Source organism: Amphibalanus amphitrite, unplaced genomic scaffold (genome assembly GCF_019059575.1).
Source record: "Amphibalanus amphitrite isolate SeventyFive unplaced genomic scaffold, NRLGWU_Aamphi_draft 000117F_arrow, whole genome shotgun sequence".
NCBI classification, from domain to species: Eukaryota; Metazoa; Arthropoda; class Thecostraca; order Balanomorpha; family Balanidae; genus Amphibalanus; species Amphibalanus amphitrite.
The window spans coordinates 538,411-551,545 of NW_024881612.1; the positions used below are offsets into that span (position 1 = coordinate 538,411).

The window sequence follows — 13,135 nt, forward strand, 5'->3', positions numbered from 1 at the left end:
GCCGTCTTTGTACAAAGTCGTGATTGATTGCGCCGGAGGCCATCCACGGAGCGTCACAATACCGCCGGCGGCGGCGGCGGGCGGCGGGCCGGCGGCACCTGTCGGCACAGGCGCCGCCGGGCATCGAGCGGCTCGAACAGAGCGGCCGCCCGTGTCGGCGGCCGTGCGCTGTTTGCACCGCTAGAATGGTGTTTGGATGGGACGAACAAACATTTGTCGACGTATCCGCGCGGTCCGGCGCGGGCCGCAGTTCAATGGCGAGTGAAGATCAAAGCAGGACGTCCGTAACTGTTTGGCGATTCACCGCATATTCTATAAATGGTTGAATTTTGTTTGGATTCTGGTTATTAGACTTCATCATTGTTTTGGTTATAGGATGTCGGTGTAAACCGAGACTCAGGCAAGGTGTGCACTTCTAGTGATCCGCTGGTTCTATGACTCACTGCCACTGAGGTTGGATAGCCCTCCGCTCCGTCTCCATGATATTACAGCCGCCTCGCCCGTGTGACGGGTGCCGGCCAGGACAAACCTCTCACGGCGGGTCGGCCGTCAACGGCGACAGGTCGCTGCGAAAACGCTGTCACGGACAGTGAGCTATTGCTGGAATATTCGGTAACAGTACCTCCCCACGGGATTGCCTGCGCTGAACGTTTATACAGACGGATGCCTTCTACTTACCTGCGCCAGTCCTCTTGACCGTGTCACACCGCTCAAATTCAAGAAAAAGTGTCTCGCAGAGACACTTTTGCGGAAATGCATGATTAAATTTAAATAGTGTTTTTGTGATAATGCAAGTCTTGATAATCATATTTCAAGCGGCATTTTAAAGGTCCCTCCGCGCCCAACATTTCCCCAAGCTCCCAGGGAACGAACCGAGAAAACGAAGCTCGTGTCAAATGGATTTCCAAATACTAGAAAGCACAATTCCTGAGGTTTTATTTGAATTTCAGTTCGGCCCCCACACGGAACAACTTATCATGATGGCTCGGAGTGCTATGAATAATAAGCTTATCTGAAATGCTGACAAATGCCAAAATTGAGATGGCAGGCCACTGGATCATGTAAATTTCAAACGATAAGAGTATTTCTCCAAACGCATGCATGCTTATTCCATAAATATGTCACATTAAGCCGGCAGTCATTTCGAATTTCGCCCATCAATTAACCATTAATCACTTTCCTCCATTTGGAGCACGCACATCGGAATGAAATCACGCCCGAATTTAATTCGGTGCGCACAATTACCGATTCAAATACCCCGTAATGGGCTGCAGTGTAGCCTGCCGAGGTGGCCCGCATGAATATGCAGCGCTTTCAGCCGTCGCCGCGCAGCGAGAGGTGACGGCAATGAATGCAGTATGCATGGGTCCGGGGCTGAAAGGGAGCCAGTTGGAGTGCCGGGCTCGATAGAGCGGATAAGTGGAGGCTGGCCTCACTGAAAGGTGAAGTAGCCTGCCGAGACAGGAGGAAGCTGGGTGATTGCTAAATGCTCAGAAGATTAAGCTAAAAAATAAGCTGGTATTTGTGTTAATACGGTGCATACGTTTGACACATTGCGTGGTGTCTTCTTCAACAATTAACGTCGTGCCGTGCAATCTTGTTCTTGATGCATTGAAGTGAAAAAATGACCAGGGGTCACATATGGCCGCCCTCACTCGCCACTGCAGCTCCAATGCTCTAAAAAAAATGATCTTCTCCGGTTGACCTTTGCAGCGGCGAATCCAGGCTCTCCAAGTTTACCGTCTTTGCTGGCACTGAGCCGGGGTCCAGTCCCAGCGGGCCAGTCCAGTTAATTCGCGTCTAATTGGATCCAATATCGGCTTTGAAAACTCCGTCCGCTGGGATCCAAAGTTTGCCTCCAGTTGCGGGTTTTCAATGCTCTCCACTTCTGATCGTGGGCCTGGGATACAGCTGTGTTTCATTCTGTCAGTTGCACTAAGTTTGTCCCGTTTTTCATCGGGGATATCTTGTATAACTCCAGCCAGGTGTTGTCCCTTGTTCGAACTTCGTGTAAGGTCGGAGTAGGAGAACAAGTTTCTCTCTCTCTCTCTCTCTCTCTCTCTCTCTCTCTCTCTCTCTCTCTCTCTCTCTCTCTCTCTCTCTCTCTCTCTCTCTCTCTCTCTCTCTCTCTCTCTCTCTCTCTCTCTCTCTCTCACTCACTGCTCTTTTCAATATGCATATATGCTACATTTCCAGTCCGCTGATAGAACCCCCGTGTAAACAAACCGATGCTTTGAGATGTATCCTATTTCTTCTACAGTGTAGCCCTGCGGCTGCTGATCATCCCCGAAGTGTCTGTAACAGTTCCGTCCGACTCTGACGGACCTCGTCTGTCGTAAGTTTCAGTTCGGACCTCGTTAGTTTCGTCCCACTAACATTTTTCATGTGTCTGATGCAGTTCTATCCCACTCTGCTATTTCTCGTCTGTCTGTTTCAGTTCCACCCGAGCAGCCGGAGGTGTATAACGCCTCCGGCCACATGGTGCGCGAGGTGGCCGGGCCGTACAAGATGGGCGACACCGCTCGGCTCACCTGCGAGGTCAAAGGAGGTCAGTGCCACACGCCCCGAGACGCCTGGAGGGTCAGGGGTAAAGGGTAGGGGACAGGAGTTGACGAGAGATGATAGCTTGGACATCCATCATCGCACTGATACATGGTGTACTCACACATATAGGTACTCGCATTCCCCATAGATACTCACATTCACACATAGATATATACTCACAGCCCCCAGCCCCTCGATCCGTCCGGCAGATTCCCACGAACACCGACACGGGAGTGCTTATTTACATGGTAATAAGGGGCCTGTAACAAGGCATTGTAGTGCGGAATGTCTGTAATTAACCGACGCTCACATTCATTTAGAAATTAGAAGAAACACTTGTTGCGGATGAGTGGTGAAGCACCATCTCCCACCTTCCCTTCCGGTGCCATTGCCAAACTCCCAGGCCACATGGTTGGTTCTGCTGTTCTGTTATTACGGTCTTTTTAGTAGCTAAGAAATACATGTGTGCTATAATTTGATTCCAGTTCGATTTAAATTATCGCAAAAAAACATTTATTGCGTTATTTTTACGAGAGTTACGTCTGGCTAGGCAACGCATGCCTAATTAGAGCTTACTCTGTTCGATTTTTGATTCCTGCGCCTGCCTACCTTACAGTGTGGTGTGAATGCTAGCCGGAATGCAGTCATTTAACCGCAGCTGCCACTGAGGGCTCGTTGACATTTGTCGCTGCTTGGAAGACAAGGTGGTATATTCTGATTAAATGGGCAAAGTCTCGCTGGGCTTGCTGAGGCTACCCAAGTAAAATCATTAACAAGTGAGAAATGTGCTAAGTTTGCTCGGTTAGACGTCATTTTATGGAAAAGTTCATAATTTAATATCAGGCGTAAATTTACTCGTTGCTACGAAGCCAAGCAATATCCACATTGTTGGCCGACATTGATATCAACACGCGGGTGGAGCCAAGAATGGTGCTCCGCCTCCCACCGCCCACCAGTATCTGCGGGCCGAAGCTGCCTCCAGTGAGCTGTTGAGGGCCCTCCCGGCTCTCCGTTAACCGCCCTTTTGGCCCGCGGGCCGCGACAAGCCTGGGGACCTTCCCTTCGACCTGCCAGCAGCAGAAAGCTCGGGGATTTGCCCTCTCGACCCGCCGGCCATAGAAGGCTCTGAGGCCTGACCTATCGACCTGCAGACCCCTCCTCTCGACTGGGCGGTCGTCTCGACCCTCCGTGCGCCGGGCGGTCGAAACTCGGCAGTCCTCTCTCTCGCCTCGCCGGCCGCAGAGGGGCAGAGGACCTCTTCACGGCCCGCCGGCCGCAGAAGCGCCGCGCTACGTCGTTTTTGTCGCGCCCAGTCGCCGCCGCCCGGCACGCGCGCGTCCGCTGCTCGCTCTCGAAGCGTCCTGTTTTCGGAGTCGTCTGTATTTAATGGCGCTCGGGCGCGGCCATGTCAGCACCGCCACCGAGACGCTTTTTAGCGGCGAAATTGTCCCCCAGCCGGCGCGCCGGAAAAATACGGCTGCCGAGCGACCTGTTATTGATGGATGTTCCGCGCCGCGGCGTGTTATTGATGGATGTCCAGCCGGTAAATCAGAGCTCGCAGCCGGGCCACTAAAACGCCCCAGGCACTCGGAAAGTTTTCTCTTCCTGGGACATGCTCGAGTGGTGTCATAACATCCGAAGGTAACTGATTGAAATATATGTTTACATCTGCATTCTTCGAGTGTCATGGAATCTAATCATAAGATGATTTTGTAGATGTATGTAGGTACAGCGTATCGGCGTAGGCATTTTAATGTTATTGATTAACCCGTGGAGTAACGTAGGGGAAGCCGGGGGAAGCCCGGCATAGTAAGCTCTTTTTCATTTTTATTACATACCATACGTGCTGTATAAAATGTTGATATCCTGCTAGCTAGCTAAGTTCATTGGCCGTGTTTTCCCAAAAATTCGGTTTCGTGGAATAAGTATAAGGTTGAGAAAATCGAGTTTTAAAAAAGTGATGATTTTTCTGGGGTAAGCCCGGCATAGGGGTAACGCCGGCCACCTCCCCAGCGCTTTACAACGAGTTGATGAAACCATTATGTGTTTTCCAAATATTAACGGAAAGTGAAATATTAAGGTACTGATTAGCTCTGGACATCTTAGAGTTTATGTCACTACTGGTATTTTAGCTAGCGTCTACTACATATACAGTACAGGTCGATGAAAATCGTGATGCAAAATTGACAAAAAATGTGTATTTCAAAATTCCTTAAAATTTATTTTTCTTTTTACCTTAATGCATCATATTGCATATCATTCGACTCGGCTGATGAAGAAGAACACAACGACACCATTTTTGAAGCTTTAGCTTCATTGTCTGTCGCGTTATCTGCAAAAACGTAGTTTGACCCTAGTTGACCTTAAGTGACATGACTGGCCTTGTCTATGATAACATGTTTATTCTCGAAATTTATCTTTGATCTAGGTGTAAACCAAACCTGCTCAGTACCTATTATCTCATGGAAAACAGTGGTTTAGTGGCATTGCTCTCGGTTGGGGGTAAGTTTGGCCACTCGCCCGGGGTTACCCCAATGTGATGATTTTTATTTTAGAACAGCGATATTCGAAAAAATGTCATACTTAAGCCAGCCTGCCTCGTCACCCCTCACTACAAACACTTAAACGGTCCTTACATAACATTCGTATAAATATTAGTACTGTATGGTATAACATTAACAGTGCAACATATCTCACTTTTTAGCTAAAAACCCTTAAAATATCATTTTTGCGCTATAACTTTAACAATATGCAATTTTTGTCAGCCTTAACTTTTTTGCTGGCGTTACCTTAGCTGCCACGCTGAAAGGACAAACAGTTGAGCATTTTATTGTGAATAATTTAGCCGGAAACGGGGTGGCCGGGCTTCCCCCGCGCCCGGGCTTCCCCCGGCTTCCCCTACTAAAAGCAGATTCCTTCTTTATTGTGCTGCTGTTGCTGAATATGCAGCTGCCCATGTCATCAAGCTTACCTGGACTCGTACTATGGTCTGTTGGGAGCCCGGCAGTCCTTTATTCTAACCAATCAAGGAACCTGAGGACATGCTCGAGTGGTGTCATAACATCCGAAGGTAACTGATTGAAATATATGTTTACATCTGCATTCTTCGAGTGTCATGGAATCTAATCATAAGATGATTTTGTAGATGTATGTAACCGAAGGTTTGTTGTCAATAGTTAAAATACTATTCTTTAGAATTGTGTTTTTCTATTGAAAAACAAATCTGAGTTCCCTGACAATTTGGCAAAAGCTGCCTGAGATCAGTACAACTTGATGCTCTTGAAAACGGCTGCTCCAAAAATTCTGATTTTTTTCAGGATTTCTAGTGGGCCAGGTGATCTACGTTCTGGTATGGGTCTCCCCTCCGCGGACCATCTGGTGCACGTGCCACGTGACTTTGAAAATTCCCGTGTTAAGCCAATGGGCAAAATGAAAAAATGCGTTCCACGGCAGATTGCTCGAAAACGATCCAAACGACCCCCCATTTTCTTACATGCAGATCAACCACCATTCGGTGCACTACCCATGGGTATGTCGCAAAGTGGCCGGAAAAGTCCAGAACCACGTGCCACGTGCCGTTGAAAATGACCCTGCACACCGGAAATTGGGACTTTTGGTCATTTCGGCGCACCCATGATGCATACTATGGCGTGGGTGACCAAACAATGGGTGTCATCCGGTCGGCAACTGTTTAAGGTGTCGTCCAGTGGGCCAAAGTGGTAGTTTCAAACTTTTGGGATCCACCATTCTGGGGATTCTTTTTGACAATATACTTAGGTACGTTTCTTGGCGCAATGTTCATTCCACCCAGCCGGTCGTCAATGCGTTAGATGACCCAAATGACGATTGACCTGAAGGAAGTTGGGGGCGAGGAACACGCACGTGCCATCCGTTTTTTAATCGGGCGCTTTCATCTAGGAGATTTTTGCAGATACGTCAATGCGTTAGATGACCCAAATGACGATTGACCTGAAGGAAGTTGGGGGCGAGGAACACGCACGTGCCATCCGTTTTTTAATCGGGCGCTTTCATCTAGGAGATTTTTGCAGATATCTTTTTGATTTGTGAAAATGACCAGCCTAGCGGTATGCCAGCCGCTGATAAATTATTATCTTGCTGCGGCCGGGCGCTTATTTGCGGTGTTTGCGTTTGGCGGCTGGCGGGCGACTTTTAGTCGTTTTCGGTTAGCAGTTAGCGTCGGTGCGGTGCGGGCGGTTTTATTTTTTCGGCGTTTCGGCGTTTTTTTCTGTGTGGTTTGCGGCGGTCGGGTGATTTTTTTGCCGTTTGCGTTGGCTTTTCGGGCGTGCGTTTTACACGTTTTGCGGTGTTTACGTTTTGCGGCGGGCGGGCGTTTTGTGTTTTTTGCGGTGTTTGTCTTTGGCGGCGGGCGGGCGGGCGGGCGATGCGGGCGGTTTTCTTTTTTTTTTTTGCGTCGTTTGCGGTGTTAAATTTGTTTGCGGTTGGCGGCCGCTTTTTCGTTTTTTTTGCGGTGTTTTTTTTTTTTTTGGCGGCGGGCGGGCGATTTTCAGGCGTTTTCGGTTGGCGGTTAGCGGGCGTGCGATGCGGGCGGTTTTATTGTTTTGCGGCGTTTTTGCGTTTTTTTATTTGCGGTTTGCGGGGGGCGTTTGTTTATTTTTTGCGACCTTTGCGTTGGCGTTTCGGGCGTGCGTTTTGCGGTGTTTGCGTTTTGCGGCGGGCGGGCGTTTTTCACAATTCAAAGTTCAAACCTTCGGGCCACAGCGCTCCTCGAAAAGCGCTGCCCTCGAGTAGGTACAGCGTATCGGCGTAGGCATTTTAATGTTATTGATTAACCCGTGGAGTAACGTACTAAAAGCAGATTCCTTCTTTATTGTGCTGCTGTTGCTGAATATGCAGCTGCCCATGTCATCAAGCTTACCTGGACTCGTACTATGGTCTGTTGGGAGCCCGGCAGTCCTTTATTCTAACCAATCAAGGAACCTGATGAAAAAGTTTTATCAGGGGGCTTCACGCACACCTATTGATTACAAAAACTGACTGGTGATCGCATTATTTTTTATATTTGTGAAAAAAACGTATTTGTAGATTCATACAATAAATTTTGTACTATCAAGATAAAGACATGACAACAAAGATGTAAGGGAAACTGCTCAGCGGTTTAACATATGTTGCTTTTGCGGGTAATAGATGGACAATAAACTTCCTCAGTGTTAATGTAAATGTTGCTTTGCTTCTTAAATACCCTTATTTCTATATCTGTTTTATCTCTTTCGTAACACATCTACTGCAATTGCAATTAAGTGAAATAATTTTCCTCGTTCTTCGTCCTCGTTCTAAAACAAAGAGGAATGCTGTATCACTCGTTCAATAAATAACCATGTCCATGTAGTAACTATGCATGTATTGTCTGCGTAGTATCAACCTTTTTCGCAGTTTGCTGCATGTTGATACATTTGCATACTGTTCCGCGTTTTTTCATCAAAACTTCTCATTAAGACTCACCCTACGTTCATCATTAGTTCCGGCATTTATCCTCTTTTCGCTTGTTAACATGCAAATGCACTTAATTTGCATTCACACGGAAAGGGCGCTTAAGATAAATTTGTTTTGATTTGTCAAAGTCGATAAGTTTATGCCTTATTCAGAAATCAGAACGGTTATTTTTTAAGTTTGAGAATGTCAGTTTCATTGTAGAAAGGTTCTCCTAACCTTCCGTATAGCTTTGGCTCCGACACTGGCACTGTCATTCACATACCACGTTTTCCAAAGAACCCACTTATCGATCAGAAGTGTTGGTTATGGCCAACGTTTTTGGATGTTTTTACAGACGCCCAAGCGAGGACTACGGGTGGTGATTGTAAACCTGTCATTTATGACCTGAATATAGTCCCAATGCCATAAATACCTGTTTGCCATCAGGGCCATTTTCAACGAATGATGGAGTAGTTATGACCACAGACTTGGCTGTAAGTTTCGCTGGCAGGAAGCCGTTACTTTTATAGCTTCTCGGCAGACCACCACATGTTTGTGTTTCGGTAAATTCCTTGCAATGCGCTGGCGCCCTAAAAGAGTTTGGTACAGCTACTATCTACAATTTGGTGAATTAGCACTCAGCTGCAAAACTGCAGCTGCAAATCCATGGGTATATTTTTCGCGTTGTGAAAGATAACTGGAAGTGCGGGTTCAATGGACCACCTCGGCGGACCCCTGGTCTGTTCCCGCGCCTGCCCCGTATCATATGTCTCCTGAACGGCCTATTGAAGCGGTCGGCTCTGCTCGGCCTGTCTGAGACGCGTGTCATCTCTGAATTGGAGCCATCAATATCTGGCCGGTTATCAGGCGGATGGCCGCGATCGACCCCGAGGACCACCGGCTGGTCCCGTCCGGACCAGAGCGGACCACCGGCTGGTCCCGTCCGGACCAGCGTTCTGTTGGACCATTGGACCGTGCCGTCCGGACCAGTGGACCAATCGGACCACCAGCTGGTCCGGTCTGGAGCAGCGGACCGTGATCTGCACGGGCACTTTGTAGACGGCTTCGTCTGACGAATTGTTTGTTGGCTAGGTTTCTGCTCTGCTGCCACCGAGATGACCGTTTGCTAGGCTGTCTTTTTATCATCTGAGTCTTGACTCCCTCCTCAGCAGCCAGTGAACTGTGGATTTGGCTGTATCATGCATCAGATATCGACATCCCGTCACCTGACTGCCACCTAGGTGTCACCTGTCATCTAACTGCCGTCCAAGTGTCACCTGTCATCTAACTGCAATCCAAGTGCCACCTGTCACCTGACTGCCATCCAAGTGTCACCTGTCACCTAACTGTCACCCAGCTGACAGCTAGCCCGCCGACCGCCGAGGTGTCTCGGCTGCACGGTCCAACTTTTGCACGGCCCTGCCATGGGGACCCGCCGTGCGCGCGCTCGGTGACACGGCTCATCAGCAGTGGCCTCCCGCCGCGCGCTTCGTCCCAGCCCCGCTGCTCGAACCCTAATTGCCTCTCCCGTATCAGACCGGGGAGGAAAGCAGCCTAACTAGGAAAAGTTTGACGTATTTCCCGTCCAATTACCAATCATGGCTGATGCTAACAAATTGAAAACACGGCTTATCCTTCAGTCGTCAATTAAATGTTGACTTATTATTCATAAAGTTGGCTGGATGGGCGGCAGCCGACCATCAAGATCTATAAGAGAAGGGCGATCGAAATCATTTCCAGTTCCTCCGCTTGCAGGTTTCGCAGAAAATTTCCACAATGGTATTTCATCGATATTTATTGACCAATACTAGCAAACAAACACCCATCTAGGCATGCTCACTGCACAGTGCATGGTACAGGCAGAAAACAGCCAGCTATATCCACGTTCTGGGTGCTTGGTGTGCAGTGTGACTGTGCACGCAGTGACCTGGCACCAACTCAAGTGAATTGCCCCCTGTCGAAGTGATTTGCTACTCAGTGCAACGACCCGTTGCGGCGGCGCAGTGACCCTAGTGGCGGTGCAGTGATCCGTTGCGGCAGCGCGGTGACCGGGCGATGTCCCGACAGGCCGGCCGCCGCCCAACGTCACCTGGTGGCTACACGAGGCGCTGGTGGACGACTCGTGGCACCAGGAGCGTGGCGTGACACGCAACACGCTGCAGGTGGCCTCCCTGCAGCGGGCTGACCTGGCCAACCAGTACACCTGCATGGCGGGCAACACGGCACTGCGGCCCCACCTCTCCACCGCCGTCCGGCTCGACATCAGCTGTGAGTAAGAACAGCGGCTTCTGAGTTCTGAATGCTGACCTCTGACCGCTGACCGCTGACCACTGACTACTGATCACTGACCTCTGACCTCTGACCGCTGACCGCTGACCACTGACTATTGTCCTCTGACTGCTGAGTGCTGACTACTGACGGCTGACCACCGTCGTCCGGCTCGACATCAGCTGTGAGTGGGACTGCTAACCGCTGACCAGAAACCACCAACTTCTGACCGCTGACCATAGACCACGTCTGGCTCACTCGATACCATCTGAGTGCAGCCGCATACCTCTCACTGCTGACTGCTGACCGCTGACCATTAGCTACTGGCGAACGCTTACCAGTGGCCACCGAACACTGTCCACCTATCTTCGTCTACTGGTCACTTATCTTTAGGATATGAATCCAAGTGTAGTTGCATTCATATTGTAACTTCTTGCATTGCATGTTATTATTTAATCTATTTTATTGTATGGTATATTGTATAATCAGAAATAGGTTTAATTAATCTTTAACTTAGATTGCAAACCCATGTTCGAATGAAAGGAGTCATTATCATAATTGCAATGGATATTTGTAGTGTATTGCACCACCCACGCGATATATACAGTCCGGTTTAAAGGAAGAACTCAAAACGCGCGCGGCACAGACCGTCACCATCCGTGACCACCGTCGCCAACCGACTGCCCCGCCGGCCGGCCTACGGACACGTCACTCGCCCTCAGCGCCACCCCCACAACCTGCAGTTAACAGAACTGCCGCTAGGTGACACGGGCACACTCGTACGGTACGGAACGAAAGAGGGACACCAGTCCGTAACAGAACACCACATTCTTCCCCCCTGGAAAAAGTTACAGTCTATTTGGCGCACGTCTGGTACGCTGGGACCTCCTCACCGGCTGCGTCCCGGAGTTCACTCTCGCGCCCGGCTGGAGAGCAGGTTCGACCGCCACCAGCCCGGCACCGCTCGCTGCCTCGCGCGGCGACAGCAGTACGCCAGCGTCTTGTTGCTCTGCCTGCCGCTCCGTCGCCGGAGGTGTTGACGCCTCCCGCTCCCGAGCGTCCTCTGCGTCTTCCGGTGACACAGCCACGCCGTCCTCCGCGGGACCCCGGCTGGCCTCGGTGTGTCGCCGGCCGACCCCCAGTGACACAGCCTGTCCGTCCTCCAGTGGCACGCCGTCCTCCGCGTGCCGCCAGTCGTCGGCCTCCAGCCGCTCCCCGCGGCGAGGCACCGACGTCGGAGACACCGCACTCCGCTGACCAGCCCCCGGCTGGCCGCTCTGATCCACGTGCAGCTCAGCCTGAGACTGCTGCGGCGCCCGAGCTGTCGTCAGCCGCTCTGCGTGGATCCGGGAGCCGTCATCCAGCCTGTAGCTGACTGGTCCCAGGCGAGACTCCACCCGTCTCGGCTCGGAGTACCGTGGCCGTCCCTTCTTGGGACGCGGCACCAGCCGGCACCGGACCCAGTCGCCGACCTGGAACCGTGGTGTCTCAGCTGCACGCCGCTCGTCAGCGTACCTCTTCTGCTTCTTCTGCCTCTTCTGCACTCTGTCTCGCAGCTCACGATCTTGCGGTTCTTCCGTGGGAAGAGCCGCCGCGTGCAGACGTGTCCTCAGCTTCCGTCCGTGCAGAAGCTCGGCTGGACTCAGCCCCGTCGTGGCGTGAGGCGTGCTCCTGTACGTTTGCAGAAACTTCTGCAGATAACACGCTCGATCTTCGCCGCTCCGGTCCGCCGCCTGGAGAGCACTTTTCACAGTGCGATTCGCACGCTCCACCGCACCTGACCCGGCAGGGTGGTACGGCGTGACCCGGATGTGGCGCGTGCCGACACTCCTCAGGTAATCTGCGAACGCTGCTGAGGTGAAGTGTGTCCCGTTGTCGGACACCAGCTCCTTCGGGTAACCTTCTCGAGATGCTAGCGTCTCCAGAAACTGCTCCACCGCCTCCGTGCTGGGTTCTGTGCAGAAGCCGACTTCTATCCATTTGGAAAAGTAGTCTACCAGCACTACTGCGTATCGGTGCTGGCGGCGCGCTTCCATTGGGCCGATAAAATCCACGCCCACCTTCTCCCATGCCGCTCCTGGCAGCGGCACAGGGTGTAGCGGCGCACTGCGAGTCCGAGCCGACTTGTCCACGTCAGCACACACGACGCAGTTTCTCACCGCCTCTTCTATGTCCGTGTCCATCTTGGGCCACCAGTAGATGTCACGAGCCCGCTGCTTAGTTCGGACGATCCCTTGATGTCCTTCGTGGGCCAGGGACACCATCCTCGTCCGCAGCGCCGCCGGCACGATCACCCGCTGACCGCGGACGACCAGGTCTCCCACTAGGCTGAGCTCCTCTCGGCAGTTGTAGAAGGGCTGCAGCTCTGCCGGGCAGTCGCGGCGCCGTCGCGGCCACCGCCGTGGGATCTGCTGCACCAGCTGGCACAGCACTGGGTCAGTCTGTGTCGCTTCCAGCAGCTCGTCCCGCTGCACTGCTCCGAGCTGGGCAGTCACCGCCGCCCTCACGGCGTACGGTAGAGGTCTCAGCCGCAGCTGTACTGGGTTGGCCTCCGTCTTCAGTTTCACGCTGTGCACGAGCCCAGTGAGACTCGGCAGCTCCTCTGGCATCTGCTCCTGGATAGCACACACAGTCGCCCCGTGAATCACGGACAACTTGAGCTTCTCCTGCAGATCTCTGCCCAGCAGGGGCACGCCAGCGTCTACCACGTACAGTGAAACTTGGGAGCTGTTGCCGTTCTCTGCCTGCACTGTCACCTGCACCACCCCCTGCACCAGCAGCGATGACCCTCCGTAGGCCTCCAGGCGCACTGCAGTGGGCAGGAGGGGCAGATGGCGGAACTGCTTCCTGTAGACGGACAACGGTAGGATGC

The 13,135-nt window shown here is 51.7% G+C and overlaps 1 protein-coding gene across 1 annotated transcript in view; it reads left to right on the forward strand.

The window, feature by feature from the left end:
• LOC122381291 (nephrin-like) overlaps positions 1-13,135 on the forward strand; it is a 94,900-nt gene that overhangs the window by 36,411 nt on the left and 45,354 nt on the right. Inside the window, exons 4-5 of the mRNA XM_043365293.1 lie at positions 2,438-2,548; positions 10,063-10,263. Coding sequence (XP_043221228.1) covers positions 2,438-2,548; positions 10,063-10,263 — 312 coding nt within the window. The remainder of the gene's footprint in view (positions 1-2,437; positions 2,549-10,062; positions 10,264-13,135) is intronic.